This window comes from Candoia aspera, chromosome 3 (genome assembly GCF_035149785.1).
Source record: "Candoia aspera isolate rCanAsp1 chromosome 3, rCanAsp1.hap2, whole genome shotgun sequence".
In the NCBI taxonomy this organism is placed as follows: Eukaryota; Metazoa; Chordata; class Lepidosauria; order Squamata; family Boidae; genus Candoia; species Candoia aspera.
Window position 1 is genome coordinate 18,389,807 of NC_086155.1, and position 17,453 is coordinate 18,407,259.

Consider the following 17,453-nt stretch of genomic DNA (forward strand, 5'->3'; position numbering starts at 1 on the left):
CTGTCAGTGACGAGATCCAGTAACTTCTTTATTTGTGTATCTTACACTGCCATCTACAGCCCCTTTAAGACTACTTTTGTACCATCTCATAATCTTGTTTTGCTTTGGCAGCTATAACTATCAAAGGCATACAAGTATTGTAAAATCTTGCAAACTGATTATAGTCAGTGTCCATAAATCTTTTTAAAATGTTCAGGTTGTTTCAATGTCTGTTCACTACTACTAAGGTAGACTGCTTTAACTGCAAGCAAAGCTACTACTTTGCTACCTTTCTGTATAATTTTGCAGAATATTTATCAGCTGATAATAGCTGTATTGTTCAGTTAAGATTGTCGACATGGTAAATGAATTTTCACAATGAAAAGCTACAGTTTCACTAAGTCCACAAGTAAAAATATTTCCAATACATCTTTTTTGAATCTTAGTGTTCCAAAGTTTAATTTAAAATGAATCTTCATCAAGCATAAGTAAAATGATTTATTTTAGCATCCTAGGGAAAAACAAAAAATATATATAATCTGCCTTTATACTGGAAGGCTTGGATATCATTTTGTCATCTTCACCAACATCTATATAGAGGTCACCTCCTAGGAATAAGATTGGAATTCAACATTTCTCTCCAAAATATTCTAGTTTTTGGAGATTAGAAAATATTAAAAAAAATATAAATTTAGCTTTCAGAGAGAATACAGATATAAAGACAAAGTTCAGATATTTCTCAATAAATAACAGCTTTACAGTAAAGTCCATGGCATCATGCATCAAAATTCGTATTATGCCCTGGATGTTCCACACTGGGAGAAAGTATGCTTGTCTGCCTTTTATATAACAAATTCCCTCCCTATTTTGATATTTGCAGTGGTGGAAATGAGTGCTTATTCTGCTTTTCCATCTAAGAAACTTGCAACTCAGTTAAAATCCAGGCCAGAAATGACACATGCCAAGATTCTATAGAACATTAAGCCAGCGGGTATAACTTTGTGTAACATCACAAAGTTCAGGTCTAGTTGAAAAGGGGTGACAAAGAATTGGTTCGTACCTACATTTTCCTTAGTGTTAATTTAAGAGCAAACAGCAAAGTCTGGTCTGGTTTGATAAACCAAACCTTTGGCCATATAAGAGGCTAAGAACAGCACAATTCTACAACCTGTGTATACAAAAGTCATATTAGTATTTTAGTCAGACAAGGATGTTTTTTCTCTCCACTTGGCAAGAAAAGGCTGAAGGGAAAATGCTTTTGTACTGTAAATATAAGATGATGATGAGAGTGGAAGGCAAAAGGAAGAGGAGCCAACCAAGGACAAGATGGATGGATGACATTCTAGAGGTGACGGACTCATCCTTGGGGGAGCTGGGGGTGTTGACGACCGACAGGAAGCTCTGGCATGGGCTGGTCCATGAAGTCATGAAGAGTTGGAAGCGACTGAACGAATAAACAACAACTGTAAATATCCAGAGTGACTTCTTTGAATCCTTATAAGCCAGCTGTTGGCTGTGTGGTGCTTACAGGAGCCACCAAATTAAATTAAAATCAAAACATTTTTTGAAAAATAAAATACCTGAATATTGTTGTTGTTGTTTATTCGTTTAGTCACTTCCGACTCTTCGTGACTTCATAATAGGTGAATTCGCAACATTTCAGGCTGCTGGGAGGGAGTGCCCAGACCAGAACATTAGGTTGGGCAGTGATGCCTGCAGATCAGAAAGGCTGCTGAACCCTGGAGATCATATAGCCAGCTCATAAAATGGAATTTGGAGGCATGTGGTTTCTCAGGACAGGGCAAGACCCCCAGATAGACATATTTCCTTGAATCTCTTATTTTACCACTTAAGCCTGACCATATGCTAACACTGGCTGTGGTATCAGCAATTATGGCTGCCATTAGCTTCATAAAAATCACTGAGAAGTATAACAGACCATCTTGTGCAAATGTATTCTTGGGCAAAGCTCACTGATCATTCCTGCATTTTCATTCAACATAGGGATATTTACCAAACCCAGATTTCCAGCAATCGTGTCACATTTTAAAGTAAAATTAAAACAGGACACTGATCTTGCCACCGTCTTAAGATTCCCATTTCTCCAGAGATACCTTGAATTATGATAATGGCTTTAAAGTATATTGGCAATTAAATGTCAGGCAACTAGGAGAAAGCTGAGCCCATCTCAGATCAGACTGAATTAAAACTCCAGGGGAGAAACAATATATAAACACATTTATTTTGTCTATTACTAGGTCAAGGTTTGAACAGATAGACTTAGATCAAGTACTTTGCAGAAAGAGTGCTGCAGAATAGCAAATGGCATGTTGTTTGTTTGTTATTGTTTTGTTCCCAGGGTCAGGAAAGCATAGAGACAATGAAAACTATGGGAGCACTGCGAAGCTCTAGCAGAGTGTTTCTCAACCTTGGCAACTTTAAGATGTGTGGACTTCAATTCCCAGAATTCTAGGAGTTGAAGTCCACACATCTTAAAGTTACCAAGGTTGAGAAACACTGCTCTGGCATTTTCTTTGAAGGGTATCTTAAATATATAAAGGGAATTTACTATCTTTCAAGAGATTTGTAGTTTTCCCCAACAAGAATGCTGAAGAAGAAATACATGACATTAGGATTGCAAAAGAAACTGACAATGCACCTCTCTGTAAAGGAGAGAGTTGGAGAAAATAATAAACCCAGTGGATGAGAGTAACCTCCAGAAGAAATTCTGCCCTGTTGGAATTCAGAAAGTTTTCAGGTTCTGGAAGATGCAACAAGCTCTGAGTGAGACACTGCAGAATAGGAGACAAAACAAATGATCCATAAAGCACAGACAATGAAATTATGCTCTTTACAACACACACACAAAAGTGTCACGGTAATCAGAGATTCATTACTTTTCGGAATTGAAAGAGATGTTGACCAGATTCATAGGCTTATGAACTGTGCTGAGTGCTGAGTCCTGGGAGCAAAGACCAGGGATATCACAGAACACCTTCTGAGACTTATCAGAGCCATTGATAATCATCAGTGTAGAGCAGGGTTTTTCAAACTGTGTTATACAGTATATGCTGGGGGAAAACTAAGGCTCAGTATGCCTACAACTGCCAGTCATCCTCTCCTTCTCTTTCCTTCCACCTTTCCCAGCATTAGAGCCTCCCCCAGAGAGCTAGGTCTTTGCACAATGTGTCCAAAGTAGGATAGTTTGAGCCTGGTCATTTGTGCCTTGAGTGAGAACTCTGGGTTGCTTTGTTTGATTATCCATTTATTTGTTTTCTTAGATGTCTATGATATTCTCAGGAGAAAAGAATATTATTACGTGTTTTTCAAATGACCAAACCACCTTCCAGCTGTTTTGCTAACTCTCATATGTCTCATACCATCTTGAATAATTTCAGCTTGATTATTAGTAACTCCTTAATAGTTAATACTCTCATTTTTATCCATAAAAAAATTAGCTATTCAAACTATTCAAACTAAATGGTGATTTCAGCTTTATTTTGACATTCCACCTTGCTCAAAATGCACCTGAGACTTTCTTAGTGCTTCTGATCCTATCCTTATCTGTATTCAGATCTGACATATGCCTGAAAAATTCTTTATGCATGCAAACTGGGTATTGCATGTGTCCTATTCATACATTCAGGAGAGTTTTTGAAGATATAGGATCTCTTAATCACATGGATGAGTCATACCTGACTAATTTGGAAGCACTATTGTACATTTTTTTCAGCACTTATGCCAAATGCACTTAAGGTGGCTGGAGTGGGACAAACAGCACAATCCTGTTCTCCTTGGGTGCATCTGTTGCATGTTTGAATAATGGTCACATCTCCATCAATAGTTCTTCAGTTCTTTAATAGAGCTTAAAGTGTAACACCCAACCTGCCTGTATAGTTTCGTGTCCAAGTTGATATGAAGTTAATATGAAATAAAAAGTTGAATCCTTTTCATACTTTTCAAAGTCCTCCAACAGAAATAAAGTAAAACTACTTCATGATAAAACCTTCCTGGGATTTAAGCTATTTTTTTTCAATACCCAGATTCAACACCCTAAGTTTGTAGGCAGAAGAATTAATATTTTAAGTTACAATAATGAGATCAAGAATTTTAAATCTAGAAATATAACCTTCCTGCCCAACCATAGACTTAGTTACCTAGCAACTACACACGATTCCTTTGTGAACAAAATTACAGCTACTTTGCAATAGAGGGGGTTTCTGCAAAAGCAGAGAGAATGGGACAAAGCTTTCCTCTATCTTTACTTTTATTTTGTGGGGCATTGTGAGATTTGTGATTCATATTTATTTGTAATAATAATATTTAATATTTATTGCTGATGCACATTTTGGGAGCAAAGACTAATCCTTACATTTTTAAGGTTAGACTGATCAGTATAGACTACTGTAATGCGCTCTACATGGGGCTACCCTTGAAGAGTATCCGAAGCTGCAGCTGGTCCAAAATGCGTCTGCGCAGGCAGTCTTGGGAGCCCCAAGGAGGTCACATATAACACCTTTGCTGCGCGAGCTGCATTGGGTGCCAGCTTGCTTCTGGGTCCAATTCAAGGCATTGGTTATCACCTTTAAAGCCCTACATGGCGTGGGACCGGATTATCTGAGGGACCGCCTCACCCCCTTCACATCGACCTGTCCCACCCAGTCAGGCAGAGGGGGCATGCTACGGACCCTGTCCATAAGGGATTGCTGATTGGCAGGGTCCAGGAGGAGGGCCTTCTCTGCCGTTGCACCCACCCTGTGGAACAGCTTACCCCAGGAGGTAAGACAGGCCCCCACTCTCCCGGCCTTCCGGAAGGGGGTGAAAACATGGCTATGCCACCTTGCTTGGGATGGGAGGGGGATAGTCAGTCTTGGGGGTGGCTGGTACTGTGATTGTGCCAAGTATAAAACTTTTGCCATCTTGAATTTTACATTTTATATTCAGTATTTTTATACTTTTATTGCTATTTGTGTATATTTATATTATATTGTTTTTATATTGTACTGTCTTTACTTATTGTTATTTTATTATCTGTAAGCCACCCAGCATCATTGGGTATGAGATGGGCAGCAGAGAAATCTGATAAAAAGACAGACAGACAGACAGACAGACAGACAGAATAAAAGGACAGATTCTCAACAGTAAGTTCCTGCTCTGAGTTTTGGAGAGCTCATAAGCAAGGCACTTGCAGGCACACCCTTACTCAAAAAGGGAAAGGGGTTGTGTGAACTTCGCTTTGTTCCTTTGATTTTTTAAAACATTCACATGACAGTTTTATCCAACTTTTCTTCCAATGAGCTCAGGACAATAAAGAATAATATTCCCCCTCCCCTCCCAGAAATGATTATTTTCCACAAACAATTGGTAAGTAGAAGAATGACTGGTTGAAGACACTCATACAGCGAGACCCATAGTTTAATTGCAGACTTCAACTCAACTCTCTTAATCCTAGTTAAATATTGTTCTGATTTATAATTGTGCCCTTTTTTTTAAAAAAAGTGCCCTTTTGCCCATAGGCCATTCAAGGAAGCTATACCTCTAAAATAAATTATTTCACCATAATTGAAGTGCGGAATTTGCTGCCATCAGATGTGGTGAAGGCCACTCATTTATTTATTAATCAATCAATCAAATTTAGATAGTTTTGGAAGGGGACTGGTCAAATTCAGGACTGGGCTGTCAGTTGCTTCTAGTTTTGATGACAGATTTTCACATCTGAAATCCCAGCATGCCTTAACTACCAGCTGCTAAGGAGTAATTGCTGAGATGGTTTATCACTCTCCTACCCCTGCTGATGAATTCCCCCTCATTTGTCAATGTATGGCACCAAAAGCTGGACTAGATGGACCTTTGGCCTCATCCAGCAGGGCTCTTGTCTTATGTTTTTAGGTACCAAAGCTGATTGTCAGTGCATTTATGAACCCAGGTGTTATCAGCTGTCTCCTGATGTCATCTATTATGCCTCTGGTCTACAAGTTGTCCTCTAATGAGCAGAAAGAACAAAATGAGCAGGTTGGGCAGAGGTGAGGCAGAATCGCACCCTGCTGTTCCTGTGGGAAACAGAATCCTGCACCCACAGCTCACAGGAATGCCATACCACCATATATATGCAGAATGTATTTTTTTTATTTAAAAAAGGAACATGGGAAGAATGCACAATTCCATGGGAAAGTATCTGGCATAGGACAGCTTACACAGAAATAAGTTACAGTAACACTTTTTGTAGGTGGCTTTGAAAAGCAAGACTGAGTCATGCTGATTGTGCTTAGGTGGAGGCTGGGGGCTTCCTTTATTTAATGATTCAGGTCAGGTCAGTTCAATGCCGGAACCATTTTTATGACAGGCCAGCCACAAGTGATTCGGGTTGGCTACCAGGTGAGAGAAAGCAAACCATGGTCAGCCTACTTCAATACTGCTTACCTTACATAACAAGCTATTGCCAATTGTGTCCAATTCTGTCTGCCAATCTGTAGTCTTCTATGCTGCTTCAGTGTGACCAACTGTGATGTACAGTAAATGTTATACAGAGTAGCAGTAACAACAGTACCATTTATAAAAATACAACAAAATCAACTTCCAGTACAGCTTTCCTGGAGTGTTATCTCATTTTGGCTGCAGAATCACTTTGATTAGTTCCCAAAGACCATCCAATTGGGACATGATCAACTGGGGAGACCAAAGCTTCAGCCATTTTTTTTTGTATCTGGTAATTTGTGAATATTTACATAATTTACTGCACTCCAAAGGCAGGCAGAACTTTTGGGTTGGCACTGGGCTTCTCATTTAATGCTGGAGGGCAAAAAAAATCCCATAAATACAAATATGAATTTCACTGTGTAATTAGGATTGAACAATAATTTAACCTCAATGTAAAAATAAATATTACAAATCTGATATATATGAACATGATAAATAAATAACTCAGATGGGAAAAAAGTAAAAAAAAATAAGGGAAAATAACCTAGAAAATACTTTGAAGTAGGCTATGCTCTTAGAAAGTGTCCTTCTCTTAAAAAAAGAGAAACAGCAATTTCAAATGTACCTTTAATCAAAAGGCTCACAAAGGACACAACCTCTCTTGAAAAAGTCCCCTGTTTAAAGAGTATCAGACTCTATTGAAAACTAGATGATCATTCGTAGATTGCACAGCTGAGCCAGCATGCTCCCTGCAAGTGTTCTACTATGTTTGGTATACAGACAATAACTTTCCTGGAGAGAGGATGATTCCAACTCTGTGTATGTGTGGCATTAAGATTATGTGACACTTTCAATTCCTCTGAATGATTAATTCCTTCAGTCTACAGTCTCTATCTTACGACAGATTTTAAGCTACCCACATCTAACTCAACTCTTGGATTTTTTTGTTCCTTTCTCCATTCCCTGCTTTTCCCTCCACCTTATCTGATTAGCTATTCTGAGGAGCTAACAATATTGCCAAAACTGTGAAGAAATGATGCTCAAGAATGGATTTTGTATTTAGTCTTTTTTTTTTTAATCTGTTCGATCATGTTTGATTCTCTGAGACTGCCTGGACAAGTCCTTGAAGTTTTCTTGGCTGGTTTTTCAGAAATGGTTTGCCATTGCCTCCTTCCTAGGGCTGAGAGGGACTGGCCCAAGGTCACCCAGCTGGCTTTGTGTCTAGAGTGGGACTAGAACTCATGGTCTTCCGGTTTCTAGCCTGATGCCTTAACTACTACACCAAACTGGCTCTCACATTTAGTCATATAGCCATTTCTAAATTAGATGGCATTGGTGATATTCCAGCTGAATATACAGTGATTCAGACTTCTGGGCAAGAAACAAGTCATGTTAGTTTGTAAGCAGAATGACTCAATTGGAGGAACAGGATGCCCCATCAGTGTCAGCCCTATACAATCAGTGACAACACTATTAAGTAGTGAGAAACAATGCTCTACGGTAATGGTACCTGGGCAGAGGGTGAAGACACAAAATAGCAAGCACCTATTAGCATAGGTACAAATGGACTTCTATTAACTAGCGAAAAATAGTTTTACAATAGATTCATTTACTTTTACAAAGTATGTATGTATATACTAGCCTAAGGTAAAGGTAAAGGTTTCCCTTGACATTAAGTCCAGTCGTGTCCGACTCTAGGGGGTGGTGCTCATCTCTGTTTCAAAGCCGAAGAGCCGGCGTTTGTCTGTAGATACTTCCGTGGTCATGTGGCCGGCATGACTAAATGGAACGCCATTACCTGCCCGCCAAAGCGGTACCTATTAATCTACTCACATTTGCATGTTTTCGAACTGCTAGGTTGGCAGGAGCTGGGACTAGCAACGGGAGCTCACCCCATCACGCGGATTCGAACCGCTGACCTCCAGATCGGCAAGCTAAGCAGCTCAGCAGTTTAACCCACAGCGCCACCGCGTCCCCTTATATACTAGCCTACCCAGCCCTAAAATTATTTCTAACCCAGTTTCCCTGACAGGGAACTACTTCCAGGTTTGGACTCTTTGAGTCTCCCTCAGACCTGTCTTTCCACTTGCACTTCCCAAATCTTCTGCCCAGTTCTCCCATCTTGCTAGAAGATAATCTGGGATGAGATACTCAGTGTTGCCATCTTTTGATAGGCAATTCCACCACCCAATCATCATGTCATCCCACGTATCACAGGATACGGTGATGATCTGTCCTGTGTATGCAATGTCTGAGACACAATTAAAGCAAAGTGTTTATTAAAACCCACCTTTAATTACAATCTCTCTGTGTATGAGGGTGCAAGTTATGAAATACAGGCCTCCCTTGCTTTATGAAAATTCACATGATCATTTTTAATCCAATAATTTGCTTTATATGAAAAAAAAATCACTATTATGCAATTTGTGCCAGCATAGCCAATTTGTATCAAAGGTCTGGGAATGTGTCAAGACTTCTTCCTGAGAAATCCCCTTTCTGCCCTCACTTGCACATTTGCAATTGTGCAGTTGTCTAATATCTTGTCTCTTACTTCTGTACCTGCAGTAGCTAATACTCTACTATGGGGTCAAAATGGCCATCAACAAGTTGTCCAACCTGTTCACCCAAAATGAAAAGGACCTACTGGGTGAGGCATTTTTCATGGTATTTTGGTTTAAAATTCAAGGGCTTGCTTATCCATACAGGATATATGGGTAGAGAGCCAGTTTGGTCTAGTGGTTAAGGCTCCAGGCTAGAAACCCAGGAGACTGTGAGTTCTAGTCCTGTCTTGGGCATGAAAGTGATCTGAAAAAGCAGATCCTGCACTTGAGGGAAAAATGCTAGGAAGAAGAAAATATATACACGATATATGGGTACTTTTAAAAAGCATTACCCATCCACGAGCCCATCCGCAGATAAGCCCAACCCAATTTTGGGGGTGTATTTTTGCACCTAAAATCCTCAGCTTATCCACAACTATATACGGTAACAGAAAAAACAAAGTTAGATATATTACATCACACGGAAGGTAGGGAAGGACCCTCAGCCCTAGGATGAGCTTTTAACCTGGAAGAATCTACTGTGTGCATTATGATGGTGGCTAATAAAATTCGTAGTGCTGTGATACATTCTACCTCTATCTGTCATGATAACGATGCTCATTAGAAATCCAGCTATAAAAAAGATAGGGAAAATGTTTTCACTGTACATAGGATAGGAGACAAAGAAATATACATGTTTGAGTAATGTAGTGCTTAAAAATAAGGGCTCTAAAAATGTCTGAGAAATTTGTCAATGCATTTGGGTTACACATTTTGATACCATACCCTGCAACTCCCTTTTTCCCACTGGTTCAGCATCTCGCTTTATGCAAATCCACTTTCTGCAAGATTTTCAGGGAACACAACCCTAGCATAAAGCAAGGGATGCGCATTCATGAATCATGGCTTCAGGTTTCGTTTTTCAAGCTAAGCCAATTGACAAAACAGAATCTGTTTCCTTAGAAGCAGCGAAAAACAACTCAAGAACAACAATTTTGTCAGGTAGGCTTGATTAAGAAATGGTCACTGGCCAAAGGCACCAGCAAGCTTCATAGTTAAATGGAAACTTCAACAGTCTTTAGTCTGGCACTCTAACCATACCACACTAGCTTCAGTAAACTTAACACTGTGAAATAGATTGTTTAGCCTCACAGAACAGCTGCAAATCAAATACCTCCATCTGAGCACAACAGAACCCTAAAAATTTGGTATTCAGTTGTTTGGAGACACTATTTTTAAAAGGAATCAACAGCTTCTGCAAAAGCAAAATAAGAGTAGTAACATACCAGAAAGAACAGGGATCACCAATGTTTTTGGCCTGAAACAATTTGGAATTTTGAGTACATACAGTGGGCTCATTTACTGGCTGCCATGATAGTCATGAAGGACCCATTTACTTGAAGGCAATCTAGCACCCTAGGATGCTCTATACTCATTTGGGCTACTGCTTTGCAGAATGTCTACTTCCTATTTATTTTCCTTTAATTAACAAGTGGGACATTAAGATGCACACTGCCCTGGAGAATGCAAGGTTAAGCTTCAGGATACATGTGCATCTCCCCTTTTCTGTACCACTGCTGTGCATCTACCTATGTGGATAAGGGGAGGAAGGGGCATCTACTGTAGAAAGGGCAGGATACCTATAGAAGTGCTAAATATAGCAAAAATCATTCCAGCGGGATGGTGTTACACTTGTGAGAAGAGTTGAGTGATGAGTCCAACTAAGATAATCATATGATTGCTAGGAAATTAGATCTTGTCCTATGAAAGCTGGATTAAGCAAGATAATAAAAATCACCAGCACATAAGGAATTAATATTTCTCTAAACCTCCATGTTTCCAGGAATGTTTAACCTTCGTCCTAAGCTTTTGAGAAATATTTTTAAAATATATCCTGAAGCCCAGCTCATCCTTATCCACTTGTGCTTATGTTTCTAATTAATCTGGAATGATTATTCTGATTATTAGACTGATTATATAAAAATCACTGTTTTTTTTTTGTACTGAAAGCAGTCTTCCTAAGAACTCTCTTCTTAGATTTTCATGCCCATCAGCACTAGAGAAATAAGGAAAGTAATGTAAATACCTTCAGCAAAGGATCGTTACCTTGTCATGGTGCTGGAGCTTGAGCACCTCAGTGATGCCATGAGCTAAACCGTGAAGGGCCACCCAAGACGGGAAGGTCGTGACAGAGAGGTCAGACTAAATGCGATCCCTGGGGAAGGTAATGGCAACCCACCCCAGTATTCTTGCCATGAAAACTAAATGGATCAGTACAACCAAAGGTATACCATCAGAAGACGAGACCCCCAGGTCGGAAGATGGTCAAAATGCTACTGGGGAGGAACAGAGGATGAGTTCAACTAGCCCCAGACATGATGACACAGCTAGCTCAAAGTCGAAAGGACGGCTAGCAGCCGACAGTGCTGGTGGTGAACGGCGAATCCGATGTTCTAAGGTTCAACACACCATTGGAACCTGGAATGTAAGATCTATGAGCCAGGGGAAAGTGGATGTGGTTATTGGTGAGATGTCAAGATTAAAGATAGACATTTTGGGCATCAGTGAACTGAAATGGACTGGAACGGGCCACTTCACATCAAATGACCACCAGATCTACTTGTCCTAACAACCAGGAAACACACTGAGACAAGGAACTGGTCTCTAATATTTATTGCTAGTACTTAACAGGAATCCTAACAAACTGAAGAAGCGTGGGAAAACCCAGACATATAACCCCCAAGGGTTAAGGCGGTCCCGATCTGTGTCTCTTTGAATGGCTGAACAATTCATCAGTACTACGCATGCGCTTGACAGTCTGGATGGGAGCCCCCTGCTCGCCATCCTTACTCATGACAACTACTGTGGACAAGAGGACCACAGAAGAAATGGAGTAGCCTTCATAATTAATAGTAAAGTGGCTAAAGCAGTGCTTGGATACAATCCAAAAAACGATAGAATGATCTCAATTCGAATTCAGGGCAAGCCATCTAACATCACAGTGATCCAAATATACGCCCCAACCACAGATGCTGAAGAAGCTGAAGTAGAGCAGTTCTATGAGGATCTGCAGCACCTACTGGACAACACACCTAAAAGAGATGTTATTTTCATCACGGGAGACTGGAATGCTAAGGTGGGCAGTCAAATGACACCTGGAATTACAGGTAAGCATGGCCTGGGAGAACAAAACGAAGCAGGACATAGGCTGATAGAATTTTGCCAAGACAACTCACTCTGCATAACAAACACTCTCTTCCAACAACCTAAGAGACGGCTTTATACATGGACTTCACCAGATGGACAACACCGAAATCAGATTGACTACATCCTTGGCAGCCAAAGGTGGAGGACATCTATACAGTCGGTAAAAACAAGACCTGGAGCTGACTGTAGTTCAGATCACAAACTTCTTCTTGCACAATTTAGGATCAGACTAAAGAGATTAGGGAAGACCCACAGATCAGCTAGATATGAGCTCACTAATATTCCTAAGGAATATGCAGTGGAGGTGAAGAATCGATTTAAGGGACTGGACTTAGTAGATAGGGTCCCGGAATAACTATGGACAGAAGTTCACAACATTGTTCAGGAGGCGGCAACAAAATACATCCCAAAGAAAGAGAAAACCAAAAAGGCAAAATGGCTGTCTGCTGAGGCACTAGAAGTAGCCCAAGAAAGAAGGAAAGCAAAAGGCAACAGGGATAGAGGGAGATATGCCCAATTAAATGCAAAATTCCAGAGGTTAGCCAGAAGAGAAAAGGAATTATTTTTAAACAAGCAATGCGCGGAAGTGGAAGAAGACAATAGAATAGGAAGGACAAGAGACCTCTTCCAGAAAATTAGAAACATCGGAGGTAAATTCCAGGCCAAAATGGGCATGATCAAAAACAAAGATGGCAAGGACCTAACAGAAGAAGAAGAGATCAAGAAAAGGTGCCAAGAATATACAGAAGACCTGTATAGGAAGGATAACAATATTGGGGATAGCTTTGATGGTGTGGTCAGTGAGCTAGAGCCAGACATCCTGAAGAGTGAGGTTGAATGGGCCTTAAGAAGCATTGCTAATAACAAGGCAGCAGGAGACAACGGTATCCCAGCTGAACTGTTCAAAATCTTGCAAGATGATGCTGTCAAGGTAATGCATGCTATATGCCAGCAAATTTGGAAAACACAGTAATGGCCATCAGTTTGGAAAAAATCAACTTATATCCCCATACCAAAAAAGGGAAACACTAAAGAATGTTCAAACTATCGAACAGTAGCACTCATTTCACATGCCAGTAAGGTAATGCTCAAGATCCTGCAAGGTAGACTTCAGCAATTCATGGAGCGAGAATTGCCAGATGTAGAAGCTGGGTTTAGAAAAGGCAGAGGAACTAGGGACCAAATTGCCAATATCCGCTGGATAATGGAAAAAGCCAGGGAGTTTCAGAAAAACATCTATTTCTGTTTTATTGACTATTCTAAAGCCTTTGACTGTGTGGACCATAACAAATTGTGGCAAGTTCTTAGTGGTATGGGGATACCAAGTCATCTTGTATGCCTCCTGAAGAATCTGTATAATGACCAAGTAGCAACAGTAAGAACAGACCACGAAACAACGGACTGGTTTAAGATTGGGAAAGGAGTACGGCAGGGCTGTATACTCTCACCCTACCTATTCAACTTGTATGCAGAACACATCATGCGACAAGCTGGGCTTGAGGAATCCAAGGCTGGAGTTAAAATCGCTGGAAGAAACATTAACAAACTCAGATATGCAGATGATACCACTTCGATGGCTGAAAGCGAAGAGGAACTGAGGAGCCTTATGATGAAGGTGAAAGAAGAAAGTGCAAAAGCTGGCTTGCAGCTAAACCTCAAAAAAACCAAGAGTATGGCAACCAGCTTGATTGATAACTGGCAAATAGAGGGAGAAAATGTAGAAGCAGTGAAAGACTTTGTATTTCTAGGTGCAAAGATTACTGCGGATGCTGACTGCAGTCAGGAAATCAGAAGACGCTTAATCCTTGGGAGAAGAGCAATGACCAATCTCAATAAAATAGTTAAGAGCAGAGACATCACACTGACAACAAAGGCCCGCATAGTTAAAGCAATGGTGTTCCCTGTAGTAACATATGGCTGCGAGAGCTGGACCATAAGGAAGGCTGAGAGAAGGAAGATAGATGCTTTTGAACTGTGGTGTTGGAGGAAAATTCTGAGAATGCCTTGGACTGCAAGAAGATCAAACCAGTCCACCCTCCAGGAAATAAAGCCAGACTGCTCACTTGAGGGAATGATATTAAAGGCCAAACTGAAATACTTTGGCCACATAATGAGAAGACAGGACACCCTGGAGAAGATGCTGATGCTAGGGAGAGTGGAAGACAAAAGGAAGAGGGGCCGACCAAGGGCAAGATGGATAGATGATATTCTAGAGGTGACGGACTCATCCCTGGGGGAGCTGGGGGTGTTGACGACCGACAGGAAGCTCTGGCGTGGGCTGGTCCATGAAGTCACGAAGAGTCTGAAGCGACTAAATGAATGAACAACAACAATGTAAATACACTGATCGATGTAGTGTATCAGCTGGCACTAGAATATTTATTTAGAAAATTTATGTAGCCACCCATCTTAAATATATAACTCTGGTGGCAAAAAATCCATAGAAAATAGTATTTAAAAAAGACATAATTAAAATACTCCAATGAAAGAAAAGATAACTGAGGCACTACACGATTCTTCCGTACTGGCCTTAAAAGCTGGTTTAGGTAGATAACCAACCTCCCCTCCGCAAAAAAATCCCAAACAAACAAACCCCTTCTCCTAGGTGATTGGTTAAAATATGCTACATGGAATTTCTTACTGTCTTTCCCATATTTCTTCACAGCTAGAAACAAAGCAACCATGAAGCTGATGCTCATGACATTCTAGGAAGAAAATTAACTATCAATAGGCTAAGGAACCAAGTTGGAATAAGAGAGGAATCTAATGAGTACTGACATAAACCACACATAACCAATGAGCAAATACTGTAGAACGTAGAATAGGAATGTGGCAACTAAGATGATACAATGGGGAAGAAAGAGAAAAGTCTGTACTTTCTTTACAAAGATGTTTATATGGCAAAATAAGTACTTAAGGACCAAAACCTAATGTGCTAATGAAAATTACAGTATCATTTTTATAATGCAAAATGACAAATACTAAAAGACAGAGAATATTACCTTTGGATTCAATGGGAACTCTAGGAAGGATTAAACTAAATCAGCGGTATTTGGTCCTAGGAATATTTGACGATGCATATATACCGACATATCCTTTGTATGATTTTATTGTAGCACAAGTTAAGTATAATTACTGGTCAAGCTACAGGGGGAAAATGAAATGTGAAACAGGGTCATTCCATCAGCCTTCTCTTTTCTATGTATTGCATTCATCCCAGGGCCACAACTGCGGGGGGGGCAAGTGGGGCATGTGCCTGGGCGCCACGCTGGGGGGGCACCAAAAAGAGCTTTGGGGGGTGCCAAAATGGGTGCGGAATCCATGTTTGCCCCAGGTGACACAGACCCTAGTTGCAGCCTGATTCATCAGGTCATTATCTAAGAACCTGAAGAACTGGTGAACAACTTTTTTCCTCTTCCATCTGCCTCCTTTTTCCTCCCTGTTCTATCCCTTTTACATGGGGGTGGGGTAATTTTCTCTCCCACCCCATATATGTAAGTTGCTTTGGATAACTTGTTGTTTGAAGCAGGAGTTTCCAAACTTTTTCAGGCCATAAAACATGTTTAATTCAGCAAAATAGTGGCTGTGATGCATTTTTGCAGAACAAATCCTGCCCTTTCCACAACAGATGCCCCTGGCTGTATTCAAATCAACCTTTTCTCTTTCCTCTTAGTCTCTCAAGTTCTCATGGAACCCTAGGGTTCTGTGGAACACTTTGGAAAACCCTGATTTAAAGAACTAAATGTTTAAAGGGAGACTTATACAAATGAAGATACAAACATGTTACCTTGTTATAGCAGTGAATTCCTTTCTAAACAACCAAGGAAATCAATGAATTTTCTTTAAAACAAAAAATTATAGCTATTAGAAAACATTAATACTGAGGAAACTCATGGTCAATTTTGTCAGCCCATGCCATGAGTCCTCCTTTGATATCCTTAATTGAAATTAAGCCTAGCTCATCATAAGGCAGTTCCTGTAATATTCTCACAGCTTTTTGAGAGTCGTTTCCTAATTTACAGACAACATAAACTGGAAAAGCCACACTGTCATCAGTCCTCTGCTTCTCTTCCTGTATCTTCTGGTACAAAGACTTCAAACATTCTTCATCTTTTCTTTCTAGTTTATTTAAAGGCACATGGAGGGATTTTGGCAAGCAACAGATCTCCACTTCGACTAGTGGACGGACATCAACCAATACATGAGCAATCTGGTTGTCTAGAATCTTTCTGTATTCTTCTACCGATATCCTCTCTTTGCTAGACAATAAGTGCAACCTCTGACACTTATCAGTTGCTGAAGACCCGCAGAAAGTTTCATAATCCTGCAGGGTCATCAGGGAGGGCCGGTCCCCACACACAGCACACTTGGGATCCCTGGGCCTTAGCTTGATGTGGTGAAACCGTCCTTCAAGGGCATCGAAGAGCAGCATCGACTGACTGAAGGAGGATCCCATCCCCGAAGCGATCTTGAGCACCTCCAGGGCCTGCAGGGAGCCGAGGATGCCTGGCACAACCCCCAAGACCCCACCGTCGGCACAGCTGGTGACCGTCTCAGGGGGAGGGGGCTTAGGGAAGAGGCAGCGGTAGCAGGGCCCCCCCTGGAAGTTGTACACCACCAGCTGTCCCTCCAAGCGCAAGGCGCTGGCGGACACCAAGGGCTTGCCAGCCAGTACGCAGGCGTCGTTGACCAGATAGCGGGTGGGCACGTTGTCGGAGCAGTCGGCGACGATGTCGTAAGCCTGGACCAGCTCCAGGGCGATGGCGGGGCTAAGCGCCAGATTGTAAGGCACGTACCGCCCGGCGGAATTCAGCTCTTCCAGCGAGGCAGCCGCCGAGTGCGCTTTGGAGTGGCCCAGGCGGCTCTCCCGGTGCAACACCTGCCTGTGCAGGTTACTCAGCTCCACCACGTCGTGGTCCACCAGCCCCAGGCGGCCCACGCCCGCAGCGGCCAGGTACTGGGCCAGCGGGCATCCCAGCCCTCCGCAGCCCACGACCAGCACCGCGCACGAGGAAAGCCGCAGCTGCCCGCGCACGCCCAGCTCCGGCAGCACCAACTGCCGCGAGTAGCGCTGGATGTCCAGCCGGCTGAGTCCCGCCCGGAGCGGGGGACGATCCGGCGCCATCTCGGCCGCCGCGGGCGCGTCGTCGCCGCCTCCGTCCTCCGCCAAATCCTCCTCAGGGGGAAGCCAAGTCGCCTCCGGAGCCTCCATCACTGCCGCTTCCCCCTCTGCCAGGAGGACTCTTACGGGAAGGCGAGGGAGGCGCTACTCTTTCCGCTTCCGACGCTGCGGGGACCGAGCCCGCCGAC

The 17,453-nt window shown here is 41.8% G+C and overlaps 1 protein-coding gene across 1 annotated transcript; it reads right to left on the reverse strand.

Moving 5' to 3' along the window:
• Positions 1-15,226: 15,226 nt before the first annotated feature.
• MOCS3 (molybdenum cofactor synthesis 3) lies at positions 15,227-17,359 on the reverse strand. Its single transcript, XM_063297042.1, has one exon. It carries the CDS (start codon positions 17,353-17,355, stop codon positions 16,018-16,020), a length of 1,338 nt encoding a protein of 445 aa, XP_063153112.1. The 5' UTR covers positions 17,356-17,359; the 3' UTR covers positions 15,227-16,017.
• Between the last annotated feature and the right edge of the window lie 94 nt (positions 17,360-17,453).